Here is an 18,052-nt window from a genome sequence, read left to right as displayed (position 1 = left end):
ATACAAACTGTGATGAATTGGATGAAGAACTGCTGAGGGGAAAAAGCTTGTAGATGTGATGGAAAAGCTATAACAGCATTAATTGCGATAATGCTAGTGTGAATACTGTAAGCTGAATTTGGCCGCTGAAGATGCGAATGCTGATAGTTGAAGATGAAAGTTTGTCTCTTGCTGCATGTTTTTGTCCAGATTATTAAGAAGATTTTTTTTGTTGTTTTTAAAGAAAAAGTCTAAATCAGAGGTCACCAACCTGGTGCCCACGGGCACCACACAGGTTGCCTGCAGATCTCTTCTAAAAAATGGCAAAACTCACCTGTGAATTGCATTTAAAATACATTTTATTCTGTTGGTATTTCTTTTTTATTACACTTACATTTATATAGATTTAAAAACTAAAACATCTTAAAAATAAGTTCAAGATACATAATCTTTAGATAAATTTAGGTGACCGCGGATCTACTCCAGTTCAAAGATCATTAATTTAGCTTGAAATGCTGCAAATTTGGTCATTAGTTCAAAATGTGACAAGATTTGTTCAAAAATGTGAATTGATAAACATGGTACAACATAGTGTAGTGATGTAAGTGATCATCTGAAGATGTAACAATTACTGAGATTAATAAAGTGCTGAATATTGATATCTGTTTCCTAGCTTGTTGATAATTATGGTGAGAAATAAGTGTCTTCACATAGAGGAGTATCGTTATTCATCATTAATAATGTAGTGGTAGCCCTTCGTATGATTCAGTACCCATGAAGTAGCGCTCAGTTTCAAAAAGGTTGGTGACTCCTGGTCTAAATAGTTTATTTCCTCCTCGTGTCTCCTTTCCTACTTCTAATGTTCTTATCTCTCTATCTCTTCTGGTTCATCTCAGTCTTCAAAAGGATCAAATTCACCAAACAGGTTAAAGCAAACTATAGAACCTCATGTCTTTTCCAATGTCTTGATGTTGTGATAAAGTATGAAATAAAAATTTTAATATATAAATTAAGAGATAATGCACGACGAAGTGCGCATTATAGGAAATGAACGCACTTCGCAGAAGCCTGAACTGTCAGATGCGAAGCGGGCAGTTGGAAATATGTTACAATTAAAAAAGTTGATAAATCACAATTTTTTTTGTTGTATTTTGATTTTTTTACTGCGCCACAATGTTACAGAGTTAAATGAAAATACTTAAAAAAAGTTTTCACAGCAATTAGGTTAAAAATATTTGCAATTAAAATGGATCAATTAATTACAGGATACGATTAATTAATTGCACAAAAAAAGCATGACAGCACTATTTACAATAGATCAAAAGATGATCTATTGTGACTATTCTATATGAATCTTAAGTTACAATTTATTCTGACCGCGACAGTACATTCCTTTATTCCTGAGTTGTCACTCAAATTATTACCAACGATCCTGGTAGAAGAATAATCAAATCGGCAACCTCCATCCCTCCTGAGTAGTGAATGACTAATCCTTGTGCGTGTTGACTCTAGTGTTTGTCACACTTACTGTGGGTGCAGGTCTTCCAGGCTGGCGTCACCGGCTTGAAGACAAGCTGGCGAACACATGGAGAACACAGATGAAGGTGTTAAATCACATTTTCAAAAAGCCACAACACAGTTTGATATACACACATCCACCACAAGTAAACCATATCCAGAGGCTGTGCTGCCTTCTAGGACAGACATGTGTTTAGTCTTCCTTCAGTTCCTTTCAGCAGGTTTGTAAATAAGAGTTACTCACACGTCTCGGGCAGCGAGGAATTCTGCTGAGGGAAGCTGCTGCAAAGTAAAAGGAAAGCTGTTTCCATTTGATTCTTGAAGTCACTTGACAGTATAATAAAACAGCAGCCATTTCTTTAGAAATAATATTTAAACGAAAGTGGCCTAAAGCGAGAGTAAAAGACATGAATCGTCTGCTCACTGGCTTTCATTGGAAGGTGAGAGCGTCTCATCCTCACAGGCCCACTCCTCACTGTCGTCTGTGACTGTGGAAAAACAAACCCAGCGCTGAGGTTAGCGTGCCTGCCGATGATGGATGTTTGGTGGCTTAACCCGAATTCCTCAGCAATCATAAAACAACAACAACTGCGCGGCAGATGACAAGCAGCCAAGTCTCCGTGTGCCGCGCCGTCTGTCAATGCGAGCGCCGCGCGGATCTGTGAGCGACATAACTGACGTTCTGCAACGTCGGCAAACTTACAACTGCTCGTCATGACAGGGTGACTCGAAGATCTGTGTGACACAAAGAAAAAATATGGAATTAGGCTAATTTCACAAATGTTATGAAGAGTTTTTTAAAAGACCCACTCCAATGAAAATGGTGTTATGAACATTTTTCTGATGGAGAAAATTGAGGTTAAAATTGCATTTCTGTATTCAAATTGTTGTGAATCAGGAGCAGACAAAAAATGCAGTTTGAAATGGAGATTATTTGTGACGTAGAGAACAGGGATGGGAAGAGGGGACGGGGTTGCTCCACATCGACAGTCCTGCTGACAACTCAGAGGGGATTTTCTAATCAATTACCTCCGCTCTGTAGAAACTATGTCCTAAACAACAACTCTTTTTTTCAAAAATTCTGTCTAAGAAGCTGCATATTTATGATTAAAAGACCACTGGAAATGCTTCTAAAATAGATCAAAAAATGATTGGAGTGGGTCTCTAAAGATGTACACCTTACCGGCTCCCAATGCTGATGGTGTCTCCCTCCTGATTGGCTCCTCGTCCGGCTGCTTGAGCTTTCTTCCCAAGTTCCAGCATCTCCTTGATGTCTAGCTCCACATTCATCACGGAAATGTAGCCATCTACAACAACAAGGAGAGAAATGAGAAAGATTCACTTTTGACACAATATGTTTAAAGACACAGATAAAAATCATGTTTTGGGTGTTTTTACGTCATTTTTCTGTTGAAGTGTTGGCGGGCTTACTTGCTGACGCTCCAACAACTCAAAGGCGAAATTCAAATCAACTGCTGCCGCTTTGCAGGAACTATGTCCAACAAAATGACAGGTTTTCTAATTTTGGCTAAAATGCTATAAAAATCCCACTATGAACACTTTTAAAATAAACACAGTTTGATTTTATCTTTTTTGCCTTAAGCGGCAGAGAATGAAATCAGAGCTCACACTTATTGTTGGAATCCCTGGCGAGCCATTTCCCTTTAGGGCAGTTGGTGGTTCGAATGATGCTGACCGTGTCGCCGCTCTTGACGGGCAGGTCATGCTTACGCACTTTACTGGCAACCGTTACTTTGGCGTGGTACATGGGCTCTTCATCTCCAGTCACCTGCAGGGAAAATAAATCCCCACCGTTGGTGATGCAGATGATAAAAAGAGAGTTTAAATGTTAATTTTTATCCATTAGAAAATTAAAGTAAACACCCCCTCTTACTTTGAATTTTTTCTTCATCTCATTTTCCTTCTTTTCTCGCTCTTTTTGCTCCTTTCTTTCCCTCTCCAGACGCTGTTTCTCCCTCTTCCGCTGTTCTTTATAGTCCGCAGAGTTGGGGCTTAGATGTTCCTTACTGAAAACAACCATTAAAACAAAACAAATACTTTGATTTTTTCTTTACATCATTGTCTAACAAAAAAAACAAACCTGTGGACATGATGATGGACTGGAGCATGTTCTCCATGTGCAGAGCTCCTGAATAATAAAAAAAAGAAAAAAGTGAACAGCTGCCTCTCATCTGGCAAAGATGTCAGTCGATGACAGAATGTGGTCCTCGCGTGTTTGGCGAAAACATACCATGGATGCCGCAGGCGTTTGTTGTAACAAGGCTCCTCCCGCTGGAAACACACAACTTTAACTTATCGCAGATCAGAGAAAATAAAGAAAATATCTCTAAAATAATCATTAAAACGACAAAGATGTTACCAGAGGACGATTCTCAGCATATGGATCTGTGAGAAATAGATGAAGTGAAATTAAGAAAATGCCATCAAATGTTTTAAAATGAATGAAATAAACTCTTACTCTTCACTGTGGCTCTTTGTTTAACTGAAACCTGACCAGACATCATTTTGTTCACGGTCTCCACGTCTTCATACAGATTGTCGTACGCTTCATGGCAGCCGTCCTGTTGGTGTGCACTGGAAGGTGGAGAAGTAATGCCCCGGCGTTCTGAAAACCATCGCAGCTCGCCAATACGTGAGAAGTGTCAGAACTCACCTCGATTGTGTCTGCCTCTCATCACTCCTGGCTGTACGGCTGCTGAGCTCCAAATCCTCTGGGACGGACTGCCTCTTAGCAACCGTCGAAAGAGTTTCGTCAGAACGAGAGCTGCTGAAAGACTCTGCAGCTGGCTCCTTGCTTTGGGACTGCTGCTCCGGAGCAGAGGGCTCCAGAAACTCCGGCAGGTTTATTGGTTCAGGGGTGCTGGCTGGATCAAGGGGGATTATGTTTTGACTGCCGAGGTTCAGATCCCGGACGATGGAGCTCTCGATCGTCTCCGCGGGATCGGCAGCTGACAGGTCGGGCTGCGGAGCCTCACAACCCGGAACCCCACACGGTGCGGGCATGCCAATTTCAGAACAGAGTATGCCCAAAGCCTCCAGCTCTATAGCAGCAATATCGACAGCTTCTCCGTCTGTTTCTATTTCAGAGTTATCAAAGTCTGGAATCTCAGGGGGGTCCAGGATTGGATTGGAGGTAGATGGAGGCACAAGTGGCTGCTCTTTACTGAGATCTGATACTGATTCCTCTAAAAAGCAAATAAATGTGCACAACTTAAGCAAATTTATATCAAAAACTGTAGCGAAAAAGAATTTTAAAAATCTCAGGAAAACACTGACCTACCTTTTACAATTGGTGTCTGGTAGCGACTGAGATCTACCAAAGGTGGCCTGGCGGGCTTTGCTGGCGGCGGCCCCAGAGTCCTCAGTTCAGGCAGTTGCTTCCCCAGCGGTGAAAGAGGCTCAGCAGATTTCACTGATGACCCCTCACCATTTTCCCTCGAATGCTGCCTTTCAAACACAAACTCTAAAGCAGTAAAACACATTTAAATCAGTAAATGCTCAACTATTTGCAAATAAAAATCAAACTAATAAGGTTTGGATCACTTACTGTGAGAAGAATTTTTGAAAAAAGGTCGAGCAGAAATACATGCAAGGTGTGGAAGGCATGCCGGAGCTGCGATGGGAGCAGGAGAGCAAAAAGTGTCCGAGATTTTTGGCGATGAAGGGAAAGCCTTTTCTCTTGATGCGTACTCGGGGGAGTTCAGACGCTTGGGTTTGGTGGAGTTCAAAATCTGCCGCGGTGTGAACTTCCTCTTAGCCTTCTCTAAAGTGCTAAAAATTCTGCTATCGGAGTTGGAACGGACCTCTGTAGGAGGGGGTGTTCGTGGGATATCTGGACTAGAAGGAGGGTACTCAGTGGTTGACTGATCACTTTGCAGGGAAACCCCATCTTCTACACTTTGCTTCTCTATTGATGGGAGCTCACCAGGCGCACTCGCAGGCCTGTTAGTCAAATCCGAATAGGTCATCTCCTCGCCATCCTCTGCATGGAACTTTGACGTTCTTGCTGATTTAAAGGGAAGTAGCAAACCTTTCTTTTTAACCCTAGTGTGTGGCAAGACTTCCTTTCCCAAGTCTGTTTCGGGTTTGCCCTCCTTTTCAGTTGGAGATTCTAGTTTTTGATTTTTCACAGGCAGAACAGGGAGCACCAAAGGCATGTGGCGCTCTTTCAGAGTCTGCCTTGTTGTCGTGCCCTCGTCTTGAGGCGGAGTACATGCCTGGTGGGGCTGCGGGGGGAAAGAGATTGGTCGTTTGCCTCCAGATCCCCAAAGCCCATCTCTGAAAATGGCACGGGGAACCACCAGAGTTTTGCTGTCCACGCCGGCAGCACTCACCAATGGGCTGCAATGGCCTCCAGGAGGAGGGAGGTGTTTGGGTTTGTCAGCAACAGCTGGGCGGGTGGATTTAGATTGGGCCAGGAGGGCCTCTTCCTGAAATTTAGCCCTCAGTGCTTTAAAGCTGATTGGTGCATCCTGAAACACATGAATACAGAAAACTTTATAAACACACCATACTATGGCAAACAGTGTGGTTAAAGATAGACATAATAAAGATATAATACCAAATAAATGGAAAAAGGATACTAGATGTATAAAACCAATAACATCATACAAGTGAAAATATATTTTATTTCAGCAACAATTTTCTCCAGATTAAACTTGACATGATGACATATCATAGGTTAGCTTTTTTTTCAATCTGAGGTTAGCTAGCAATAACCATTTCAGTTAATTGAAATTAAACAAAATAAAAAGAAACGTTTACCTCTCTCAAAGCCGTCTGTTCCATTTATTACAGCGTTAATGCAAGCATATGGAAAATTTAAGGCAAATAAAAAGCCAAATATTTGAGATTTCTAACGACAAATCAAACGAAGAATTCAGGCTAGCTAACGATGCGATTCAAACTATTTGAAAGCGCCACCACTGACGCGCATGCGTGGAACGTGCCTTACGTCGGTGAACGTTCATTCCTCAACCAATCAGATGCGTCGGTGTCCTGTACGGAAATAAATAAAATAGCATCTCATGAAATTGAATTTTAATAATTTTTTAAACATTTTTTTCCTTAATAATCCTCAATTTCAAAACTATTGCCGCCAAAGAAGTTTGTTTTTGGTAAAGTCAAAGATTTTTTAAATAAAAAACTGAATTTATCAATAAAGGAAAACAAAAACAAATAAAAGTTGTAAAAAAAAAGAAGAAGACAAGAGCTTGATGTTTTTTCATCTGTGGGTATTGTTAGATATTAAAAGACCAGGGATAGGAAAATCCCTGTATTTTTTTAATTAAAAAAATTAAGCCAATTTAAGCCAGCATAGTGTGAAAACATTCTTGTGATTAAAAATAACAAAATCAGATTACTGACACAAATTAAAGAGATCTACAAATTCGTAAATTAAAGCATCGTAATTTGAATGTTTCAATTGCAAAACTCTTGGGGACCTTCACATCTGATAATGTGCTGTGTTTCCTGCAATTGTTTAAAAATACATTTTGTTATAGGTCTTTTTATTTTGATTTTCCTCTCATTTTACTTTTAATCTATGTGCCTGATTAGTTTTTTTTTTTTTTTTACGTTTTTTATTATATTGATTTTGAGCTAGTTTTTCCCCACTTCCATCTATCCATCTACCCATCCATTTTGTAAACCTGCTCAATCACTCTCAGCCACCGTCCCTAAATGTCTCGGCAGGCCAAGGAAGGGTGACTTAACTCTATTACTTTTTTTCTTAACATTTAAAAAAAAGAAAAGATAAAAAAAAATATCAAAGTTTTATTATAAACTGTTGGCCATGTTTTGTGTTTTTTTTCCAGTAGGTCATTAATCCCATTACATAGCACAACATTATCTTTTATTGTTGATATTTAGATTACTTGCAGCCATTAAAGGTAAAATGTGGTGGTTAAAGGTTGCTTAAAAAAGCTTTCACAACTGTCAAAAGAGCTTGTTTGTTCTCCATAAATGATTCACTTTGTTTGGTCAATGCTGTGCAATCCAGCCACAATAACAGTAGTTGTGTTAGAGTGAGGTTTGCTTTTTTCAGACAACCTTTCAGATAGTTAGGATGCATTTTTACTTGCTGCTAAGTTTATGCACGATACATTTGCTTGCTGGTTTCAGCATAACTGTGAATGCCTCCTGGAGGTCTTCGACAGCGACTAACAGCAGGTACACTAATCTTTTTTTCATTTTTTTGGTCTCTAAATTCATAATTATTCAAAAATATTGTGAAAGTTAAATAATTTATGTTATTTTTGATAGTTGGAACTCACTAAGAGGAACCAGATCTGTGCGTAAACCAGCACCTATCAACTGTCGACTTGGTCCCTGGTCGTCATGGACATCATGCAACCAGTGTACAGACAAAAAGGTGGGGGAGAACACTTTTTTTCCATTTTATATAAATATTGAAGAAATGTTACAAATTTTGTTGGGGTAACTTGCAAGAAATTGCTATAGTAAAGTAGAAGCCTGACTCAAAGGTTGCCAGAAAAAACAATCTGACTTAAAACTGCGTCAAATTTCAACCTTTCATCAAGAAACCTGGTGGTCACCATACAGCACTAGATAAATTTAAATTCATAAAAAACATTTAGGCTTTAAAGTTCAGAGATGATTGTGTGGAGTCAAATAATAGTTTTTTGCAAAATGTTTTGGAGTTTTTCCAGTATTTTAAAACTTGACAGAGGGATATATTTATCTATAATTCTGTTCTTTGTTTTTAGATTAAAGTATTCTAGTGACCGTGTCATTCTTGTTTTTTTTACACTACCTTTGATACAGTCAACCATTAAAATTTCAACGCAATGGGGACACTGCACTGTGATTGTTCACGTCTTATTTTGCAGATCTTTTGTGTCTTGGTGACTCCATGTTCTTTTTGTTACACAGAGTTCCATTCTTTGGTACTCCTCTTTTTAAACTCTTTTCATAGGTTATTTGAATGAAGTCATATTTGTGGCACCACAATGAGAACAAAAGCCAAAGTTTCATTTGCAACCTACCAATTTTTTTAAATTGTAGCTTTTCTTTGCAGTTTAAGACATTTTGATTTCAAAACAGACTTTTGTTCTCATTTTAATGCCAGACATATTAGCTTATGCCTTTAGGTTTAGACTAGCATTTCAAAGCCTAAATGTTCTCTCTGAACTTTAGTTTTATATTCATGGAGCCCTGGACATGACACTGAAAATAAATAAATACACTGTTCCCTCAAATTAGCATTTTGTGCACAAATAATAATATCTTGTTCCCCTTAAATTAGCCTTTTGAGAGCCCAAGTACGTGTTCTATGAATACTAGTTAGCATTTCGTTTGCCTAAATTAGCATTTTAATCTAATTTTAAATATACATTTATCATAATGTGTGCTCACAAAATGCTAATGTGTGTGCACAGAGTTCTAAGTTGAAGGCACAAATTAACTTGTGCACACAGAATGCTAACTTGTGTTCAGAAAATTAGCTTGTCTGCACAAATTAGTATTTTGGGCACACAAAATGCTAACTGCTCACAAAATACTAACTTGTGCACTCAAAATGCTAATTTGAGAGAACAATATACACATTTTTTTTGCACAAAATGTTAATTTTAGTGAACAAACAAACAATCTCTGGTTGTTTTAATCTTAAAATGTACTTTTAAATGATTTTGTTTTATTTACCTACTCCTGCTCTGTCTGGACTGTGAACTCTGAAAAAGGACAAATTTATTTATTTATTTCAAAACATATAATTAGTTGTATTTTAACGTGAACCCTCTTTCTGCTTGATCTTACAGACTGAACTGTAAAGAAACTGTAATACGGTTTTTAACAGAACTTGATGGCTTCAGTTCCGTTTCAGACACTTGGAGAGGCCATCCCAGTTCGGTGGTGACGAGTGTGTTGACATGCTGTGGGAGAGACTCGTATGTCCACAGGCGACAAGCCAGTGTCTTGTAAATGACTACTGTGATGAAAGTTTCACCTGCATAGAAACAGGCAAGTCCCATCGTGCAACAACACATTATCTGAAGCTCCGGGTGATTTATTTGTTCGCCTGCACAAAGATGCATCCTGCTGATGTAAGTAGAAAGGTTCATTGGGGTTCTTGTAAATCCTTGCCTGTCTTTCCAGGACGCTGCATCAGCCAGTCCCTTCGCTGTAACGGAGAATCAGACTGCTATGATTTTACTGATGAAGATGAATGTCAGGATATAAATCTAAGAAAAGATAAATGTGCCACTATCATGCCGATTCCGGGTGTTGAACGTGGCACACAAGGGTAAGTTCTGAACACATTTTATGATTAATTTTAGACAAGATGCAGCATTTGTTTATAAAAAAAAATCAAGCATTTCACAAATATGTTTTATCTGCATTCAAGAAACATACATTTTTTTGCAGCAGTAGAAGGCAAAAGAAGGAAACACATTTTACAACACTTAGACTTATATAAAATTGTATGCTTTTCTTCATCATAAAACACGTCTGATTGTGGAGCCGGGCAGGTTAATACTTCAGAAAAATCATGCATTTTGTGGTACAAGTACCAAATTAGTAATGAATGTAACTTCCCTTCTCAAAAAGCATGTCAGACACCAGAAAAAACAAAAATGGCGGCCATTTGTAAAGATGGCAGCCATACTATCAATTGTTACAAAAATAATGTCTGTTTGCCCCAGTCTCAACACTAAGGCCTATGAATGCACAAAATGCAGTCTTTAAACTTGAGGTTTGCCTATAGAATACTATTTAATCTATTTTTTGTATACACATATTCAACATTTTTCATGGGTAACAGGCTGTTCTGAAAGAGGGGATCCTTAGGTACACCCATGCCAAATTTGGCATTAATTTACTTTAACAACTGGCTTCACTATTATGTTCACGTGCTTTAAATTTCCTTCACAAAGCTACAACATCCTGACTGGGGACTTTGTGGATCAAGTCTTTGACCCGACGTACTTTGGAGGACAGTGTGAATACGTCTATAACGGTGAATGGAGAAAATTCACTTACGATGCCTTCTGTGAGAGCCTGCACTACAACGAGGACGAGAAGAACTACAGGAAGCCTTACAACTACCATGCCTACAGATTTGTGGTAAATGTGTTTTTTTAATACTCGTTAAAATGTAGACAGTACATCAGAGGAAAGATCTCCTTTACAAAGGGATTCCCTGTTTTAGGCTGAAGCGACATCAGAAGGCTCCCACGAATATTTTGAGGACATGCAAAGCCTCCTAAAAGCGAGGAAGACTTTGTCTTCCTTTAATGCTGGCGTCACGGTTGGAGTCTATTATGTGGAAGCTGGAGTGAAAGGCAGCCAAGAGACCGAGTTTCTCACTAACATCACAAAGCATAACAGCAAGGTATGTTCTTATGAGTTTAAATTCTGGTATTTAGAGAGAAAATCAATGCATTTATGGTTACTATTAGAATATCAGAGTTGAAAACGTTATATTTGCACAGAGTTAAATGCAGTCTCAGAATTTATTGGGTCATAACTGCATTAAAAATGTCCTTTTTGGAAAGAAACTCCATAGATTGCAAACTTGCAAAGGATCAAAAATGAGTTTTTTTGCAAGTTTAGCTTTTCAGGTGTCCAAACAGTTTTACTGATATTTTTCTGTGTTGTTCAAACTCCCACTCTGATCCAGTGTTCTTTTAATTATGATTATGCAGTTTCATAATGTCATTTTCTGAGATATAATTTTGTTTGGGGAGCAGGAGTTAATAAGAAATGATAAAATTGTTAAACTGTATTTTTTTGTCTGCTTCTGATTCACAAAGAATTAAAAAAGAAATGCTTAGAAATGCAACCCTAAGCCTTATTTTATTTACATATGTCCTCCATCATCAGAAAAATGACACAAGAACATGCTAAAAACACCAAAAAAATGCAATTTTCCTAAGAGTGGTTCTTTAAAATACACAAATGCTGATCCAGATTAGTTATAATTGAATAGTTTCCAGTAACTATTTCTTCACAGAAAAGCAATTCACGATTAGAAATTATTCAGGGCAGATTCCATTTTCACACTGGATTAATGTCTTGGCTCTCCACCAGCTCTGGACATGAAATATTTAGAGTAAATAGAAAATAAATGTTTGAAATGCCAGAAATGTGTCAGTCAGATTTAGCAGGGAGGGGATTAATAATTTACAGCATACAGTTGGGGTGTGTATTGGCAAATATCTGGTGATACGATATGTATCGCGATATATGTCTTTCAACATGATACATATCGCAATATATCCCAAGACTGTACCAGAACCATTTTTCACTCCAAATAATCAAACCAAATAATCATAATTAAAAGATTACTTGAACCCTTTTCAAATAGATCAAAAGATGACAGTACTTATAACAGTTTTTATTAAACCCCAAAATGTTTTTGGGAGAAGAAAATCCCATCAAGTTGTTGTTTGGTGTCCAGGAGCTGGGGTTCATCAGAGTTTGGGCCAAAGTGCAAACAGCCCTTTTCAAGATGCGTTCCAACCAGCTGATGCTTCACGAGGACCTGTACGTCTCGCTTATGGAGCTCCCTGAACGTTATGACTTTGGGATGTACGCCCGATTTCTGAACACGTTCGGCACACACTACGTTACTGAGGGAACCATGGGAGGATCCCTGGAATACGTTTTTGTCGTCAATAAAACAGCAATGGCCCAGTCGAGTGGGTGACCTTTACTGTTTTGTTCAAGCACAAATCCTGTTTGGATTTATAATTTTAAGGTAAAAAATGTTTTTTTTGCCAAACTTCTGCAGATGTTGAATCTAAAAGAGTGGAACAATGCATCGGCGCCTCTCTTGGATTCAGTTATCCTGTCAGTGACTCTGTCAAGTTGGGGGGAAAGATCTCTGGACAGGGTTGTGGAGATACAACAAACCTTTCAACAAGTAAGATGGCAGGACTATCTTGATTATATTTAGCTCAAATTTTAAATTCAGCAAACAGTTTTTTGTATTTTTGACGATGTGTGTTTTTGTCGTGCTTTTTTATTGGTAGAGGAGGGTGGCAGTTCATCGGTGATTGAGGACGTCGTCACTTTTGTAAAGGGGGGAATCACGCAGACCAGTGCTGGCGTGCTCATCATCAGAGATGCTGACACGTACAAAAAGTGGGGAACTTCTCTGAAGTACAACCCGGCACTGATTGACTACGAGGTAAAATAATGAAAAAAAAAAACATAAATCTGAAAAAAAAAATTGTGAGCATGTTTATTCACTTATCTTCTTCTTTTTCCCATCTCTTGGTGCTGTTGACCTAGACCATGCCAATCTACGAGGCTGTGCGCCTCAGCACGGCTGCTGACCACGCCGGACCGAGAGTAGCCAACTTGCAGAGGGCCTTTGACGAGTATCTGCAGCAGTTTGACGCGTGTCGCTGCGCCCCCTGCAAACACAACGGAGTCCCTGTGCTTTCAGGCACCTCCTGCAGCTGCCTTTGCAAGTCGGGCTACCAGGGACTGTCCTGCGAGGAGACACTCAGAGGAGGTGAGGTCAAACATGGCTCATTTGGTAGTAAATCACTCGCAACTTCCTTTTGCACGTCCACAGCTTGAAAGAGTTTAAGCAAATCAGGCCCTATGAGTCTAGACCAGGTTTGTAACCTGAAGCTCCAGAGCCACAGCTTTTAACCCTCCGTTGTGGCTCTCTAGTTAAAGAAAAAGTTTTTGATTTAAGAAGTAACTGTTAAATATAGCAAAGGATCTCTCTGTAAAGCTCCTGACTCCAGTAGCCGTAATCCTCCAACAAGCCTTCATGAAGCTCCACAATTTAACAAAGTTTGACTAAAATATTCTGACAGATTTTTGAGTGCAGTTTAAAAAAGAAAATCCATAGGAGTTCAGTAAGCACGAACAAGATTCACACGTAACCCTTCCGCTCTCCTTAGTTTGTTTACATTAAAAGTGGGGTCATCTGGACCCCCCAAGACAGTGCGCTGAACTTTTTTTTATCTTTGATTTTTGAGTTTCACTAATGTCCATGACAGACATAAAATCCTGTCCACCTTTGTCATGGAAGAAATCACATATCAGTATGTGGTTGGAGTCAACTGGACCCCAAAGAGAGCGGAATTAAGGTGTACGGTACAATAAGGCGGATTTTCTATTTTTGAAATGACCCTAGTTTTGGGGTCAAAGTTATTTTTTTGATAGCTTAAAAGTGTTTTTATTTAAAGTTTGAAATTAACACTTTTTTTCAAATTGTCAATATTTCTTTTAAGTGTACAATATTAGTTTTTCAAATTGAGAATTTTATTTTTCAAACTTTCAATAATTAATTCAAGTTTACAATGTGCACTTTTGAGTTTATAATTGTTTTCCTTTGTTTTTTTTTCATTTAAAAATCTGGTGTTTCATTCACTTTAAACTGATCCAAATTGACCCCAAAACTATGTGGCTTAATTTGAATGGATGTCATGTGAACCTCATTAACGAGTTAGAAGCTATTTCATATTTTGAAATTAAGTTTACTTCATCACCATGTTTGTTGTATTCATTCCCAAAAAACTATAGTTGACTAAATTTATCATACAACAACAATACAAAACATTGTCTTATTTTTGTGACTCCTTCTGGGGTGTAATAATAAAAAAAAATCAACCCAGATGGTTCTTTAAAGAGCTGTATCATGTAAAATCAACCATTTTGAGTGTATTATAATGTTAATTCCTGATGAAAAACACCCCCAAAGTGGTATTTTGGTCCATTCACGCATCTCTAAGCAAAAAATAAAGGTGATTTCTTCAGTGGAAGGCTGATGGAATTCTTATCAAACCAAATAAAACAATTTATTCATGATGACCAAGCTGAATTCATAATCTATTAGCTTGAAAGGTATATAGTAAAATGTATTATTATTATTGATGTATTACCTATGACAAACACGTGAATCAATAAGGAAAAACTTGGATTAATTTTCCATACCAGTATGACACATGAATAAAGACAAGGAGGATTGATATAACATGATTCCAAGAGCTGTTCAGTTCAAGTATAGGTGTTGTTGGCAAGTAAACTTTGTTAAAGACTTAAAATGAATTTGAAAAAACTGAAAAAGGAGGCAAAAATTCTTATAAGTATCTTTTAAAAGGTTTAATAAATATAACAAAATCAACAAAAACAAAAAAAATGTAACCTACTTTTAACATTGTGTTATTTAAACTCATATTTTGGCAGAAAATGTTACAGCAAACCCAGTCAAAGTGCAGCAGCATGGAGTGAAACACTGCGTACGCACTTACAGTATGTCTGACAAATTCGGCTGCAGTCAAAGCTGTCTGTCAAAATCGTCAGATTCAGAAGCTGTCAGCGGCGCCTCCATGAAGCTAACGGTTTGACAGCTCGTCTGTGTGGCTCGATCAGGTTAAAATGCCAGAGAGAAAAAAAAGCCATTTTCTGTTTTCACGGAGAAACAATAGTCGCTCCGCTTCAGCCGGGGGAAGGTCAAAAGTCCGCCTCTGCAGTCACACTATGGGTGAGAGACAGCTCACAACGTGAAAACAGCTAAAAGGTTCTGTCAGTCTCTCTGGAGTTTCCAGGATGTTTCAGTGAGTTCAGCTCAAAGTCAGGCTGACTTATACCCGAATAAAAGCGCTCTGTTGCATCAGGTATTCTGGCATTCAGGTATTTATGCAAATAGCTGAAAAAAACCCAATTAGGTTGCAATAAACATATTAACATCCAAATTCGTGGCAGGAAAACAGATAATATCACATAGAAAACAGATTTACCCCTTCCTGCCTGTTGTTGCAAATATATAATATGCTCCAAACTTACCATAATTTAGCATTTACTTTTATTTGTCATAGCGGTAAATAAACTCATACATCAAGGGGTTAAATGTGGTTATTTGATTTATTTTTGGAGAAAAATCTTTGTTTTTACTAATATTCTTGTTTGTTAAAATATTCAAAAAATCACAATTGAAATGACCTATAATTTCCTTTTTATACCCCTCTACATGCTTTTTTGAATAATTTAACAGCAAATTTTTATAGTGAGCAGATTTCATTTTTTTTTCAGTTGAATATTGTTCATTTTCACACATTTTCATCTTTGTTTCTGTTTGTAAAGTTGTCTGACGTTTCCACACATTTCACTTTGAGTTAACAAAATACTTTAATAGTCTTTAATGGACTTTTATAGTCTCCAAAAAAATTAAACTATCATAGAAAAGTGGATTCATTTCCGTAATTCTAAATTAACTCCCATAGAATATAGATTGAAGGCTCACTGTTTATTTGATTTCAAGTATGGGTTTTATGAGCTGAAACTCCAATTTATGTAAAAATAAATAAATACTTGAAACAAAATAAAGCAGTGGGCCCTAAATCTATATTTTATCAAAGTTAATTTTTTAATGGAATTATTGAAATTAATGCTCTTTTCCATAATATCCTATTTTTTTGTTTTTTAAACTCAGACTTAACAGAATTCTTTGTTAGTGTGAGTTTATTTATGTTTTGAACCATTTAGTTTTTCTTGTAAGAAAACAAACAAAGCATCACCACATTATAATACAACCTCCATCGTGCTTTAATGTGAAAAAGTTGCCCTTTCCATATGTGTTTATTTCCTCTCTATAAACGTTTCCCTTCAGCTTTGCAACATGTCCAATTTTATATTTAGATTTTGCTAGATGTTTTTTCTTTAATAAAACAGTGATAAATAATCTGTAGCTGATCTGCAATTACTCAAATGCGAAAGGAGAATCCAACATTTTCTTTTTAAAAACATTCTACTGGAAAAGGGGATTGTTTCCTGTCAGGATGCAGAGGGATAGTTAACTTTCTGCCTCGCTAAGTGTCTCCATTTATTTCAAAATGAGCTTTCATTTATTCAACAGACACCAGGACAGATGGCTCATGGTCCTGCTGGGGGTCGTGGTCTTCCTGTTCATCAGGGAGGAAATCAAGGACGAGAACCTGCAACAATCCTGCACCCGAAGGCGGCGGAGCAGCCTGCCTGGGCTCATCCAGCCAGACTCAGAGCTGCTGAACGAAATTCCTCAATGTGAGCTTAAATGATTAAAAATTTAAATAGAAAATCGTGTTTTTTTTTTTAATTTTATTTGAAAGCTGGGAATAAAAATGTGCTGAAATTGTTTTTGTCCCTGTGTTTCTTTAATCAATAAACTAAGTGTTATTTTGATCTACTTTGCATTTGAGGATTACATTTTGGGTGAAATTTGAGAAAGCTGCAAAAAATAACACACAATTCAATTCTTATGTTTTTATTTTATTAAAATGAATTGTGGCAAAAGCCAAAACACAACCTGTTCTTTAACAAACGATTCACCATCTTTTTTATATTTTGCACATTAATAGCAATTGGTTGACTCCTCTTGCAGTCCCCAACATTCAAGTCCTCCGTTGTTGGGTGCTGGGTTGTTGCACTGTCGGGTCCGGGACTTCTTCCCGCCTCCACAAGACGACCACGCACCCCAACAACTCCAGCTGCCATCGATGGCGATATCTACAGACAAAAAGGTCATTGTTTTAGCCGAAGGATGTGTATGAAATATGCCGTAAAAACACTTTCTCTGACCTTTTGGCCTTTGAGTGACCTCACAGCTCCTTCCAGTGTAGCCAACAGGGCACACACACTCACACCGCGTCCCTGTAGATTATTACATTCAAAATAACACACAACCCTTTTTTTTCATTTTTCATCAGAGTCAAAGAAGTTTCTGATACCTTTCAAAACAGCCAGTCCGTTGTTGTGACAGGGAGCGCAGCGACACGGGCTCGATTCGGCCAGATGCTCCGACAGGGCCCTCTTCAGGTTTCTTTTGAGAGTATCATGATAGGTGAAGTCTCTGGAGACCACCAGCTCATACAGCGGCTGCGTCTAATGTTTACACACATGCACACACGCTGTTAAATAGCCAAGATCCTTGTCAAAAGGAAAGACGAAAAATGAGAGCATTTCAAATTGAGTTAATGGGCAAATTCTCATTCATGCTGATCCAGACTCCTGCCGCCTTGTTGAATTTGGCACACTTGCTGTTTGGAATCATTAGCTGTTTGCTCTCCAAACCGCTAGTGATAAGCTCAGCTGTACTTTGGCTCGTGTGACTGTGCCAGCGCATGCCGAGCATCATACAGTGTGGTGGAAATGTTTGTGAGGTTTAACAGTGAAACCGAAATTCCTGAAAAATTCTGAATTTAAAATTGATTATATTTAAAACCATAATGCTGCATTCACACCACACACGATTCATGCCTTAAATTTGCCTCTCTCTTTATGCCCATCAAATTTACCTTGATGTACCTGCCATGGAGCAACCGCCAAAGTTTTCCTGGACTTCAGTCGTTGGAAAACATGGATGATGTTGAGCGAGTAGTTTGGGTTTATATGTTTTGGAGAGCTCAGAGGCGAGCACATCACTGTGTCTGGCTTCACCCGATCATTCAGAGTCTCTCCCAGTGTGGTGTACCTGTGCCAAAATGTTACTTCCGCCTGTCTGAGGCCAAGTTTCAGCATTAACTCATTAAAACTGGAGGATCTTTTTTTAATGTCTCAATGAAAATCAGAA

The 18,052-nt window shown here is 38.2% G+C and overlaps 3 protein-coding genes across 6 annotated transcripts in view; 1 reads left to right on the top strand and 2 right to left on the bottom strand.

Moving 5' to 3' along the window:
* Positions 1 to 6,463, bottom strand: part of si:ch211-188c16.1 (uncharacterized protein LOC562677 homolog) — a 7,931-nt gene extending 1,468 nt beyond the window's left edge. For 2 of the 4 annotated variants that reach the window (XM_024274356.2, XM_024274358.2), the window contains exons 1-15: positions 6,283 to 6,462; positions 5,066 to 5,990; positions 4,799 to 4,981; positions 4,172 to 4,703; positions 3,977 to 4,092; positions 3,878 to 3,903; positions 3,749 to 3,789; positions 3,599 to 3,646; positions 3,392 to 3,524; positions 3,127 to 3,286; positions 2,681 to 2,804; positions 2,201 to 2,232; positions 1,922 to 1,985; positions 1,742 to 1,779; positions 1,508 to 1,553 (exon numbers count right to left, since the gene is read on the bottom strand). In XM_024274356.2, coding sequence (XP_024130124.1) covers positions 1,508 to 1,553; positions 1,742 to 1,779; positions 1,922 to 1,985; positions 2,201 to 2,232; positions 2,681 to 2,804; positions 3,127 to 3,286; positions 3,392 to 3,524; positions 3,599 to 3,646; positions 3,749 to 3,789; positions 3,878 to 3,903; positions 3,977 to 4,092; positions 4,172 to 4,703; positions 4,799 to 4,981; positions 5,066 to 5,990; positions 6,283 to 6,306 — 2,492 coding nt within the window. In that variant the 5' untranslated portion in view covers positions 6,307 to 6,462. Of the gene's footprint in view, positions 1 to 1,507; positions 1,554 to 1,741; positions 1,780 to 1,921; positions 1,986 to 2,200; positions 2,233 to 2,680; positions 2,805 to 3,126; positions 3,287 to 3,391; positions 3,525 to 3,598; positions 3,647 to 3,748; positions 3,790 to 3,877; positions 3,904 to 3,976; positions 4,093 to 4,171; positions 4,704 to 4,798; positions 4,982 to 5,065; positions 5,991 to 6,282 lie in introns of all 4 variants that reach the window. The other 2 variants (XM_024274359.2, XM_024274357.2) reach the window with 2 other exon arrangements.
* A 1,059-nt stretch (positions 6,464 to 7,522) lies between these two features.
* Positions 7,523 to 16,619, top strand: c8a (complement component 8, alpha polypeptide). The gene is made up of 11 exons (XM_024273218.2): positions 7,523 to 7,689; positions 7,783 to 7,891; positions 9,354 to 9,501; positions 9,637 to 9,784; positions 10,416 to 10,605; positions 10,691 to 10,873; positions 11,942 to 12,182; positions 12,275 to 12,406; positions 12,516 to 12,673; positions 12,778 to 13,003; positions 16,361 to 16,619. The coding sequence occupies exons 1-11, from the start codon at positions 7,586 to 7,588 to the stop codon at positions 16,510 to 16,512; spliced, it is 1,791 nt and encodes a 596-aa protein (XP_024128986.1). The 5' UTR covers positions 7,523 to 7,585; the 3' UTR covers positions 16,513 to 16,619.
* A 112-nt stretch (positions 16,620 to 16,731) lies between these two features.
* The window catches only part of dab1b (DAB adaptor protein 1b), an 85,591-nt gene continuing 84,270 nt past the window's right edge, over positions 16,732 to 18,052 (bottom strand). Inside the window, exons 23-25 of the mRNA XM_036216269.1 lie at positions 17,211 to 17,364; positions 17,062 to 17,133; positions 16,732 to 16,989 (exon numbers count right to left, since the gene is read on the bottom strand). Coding sequence (XP_036072162.1) covers positions 16,835 to 16,989; positions 17,062 to 17,133; positions 17,211 to 17,364 — 381 coding nt within the window. The 3' untranslated portion in view covers positions 16,732 to 16,834. The remainder of the gene's footprint in view (positions 16,990 to 17,061; positions 17,134 to 17,210; positions 17,365 to 18,052) is intronic.

This window comes from Oryzias melastigma, linkage group LG17 (genome assembly GCF_002922805.2).
Source record: "Oryzias melastigma strain HK-1 linkage group LG17, ASM292280v2, whole genome shotgun sequence".
Taxonomy (NCBI): Eukaryota; Metazoa; Chordata; class Actinopteri; order Beloniformes; family Adrianichthyidae; genus Oryzias; species Oryzias melastigma.
Note: the sequence above shows the minus strand (reverse complement) of the source record. Positions and strands in the feature narration are given on the sequence as shown.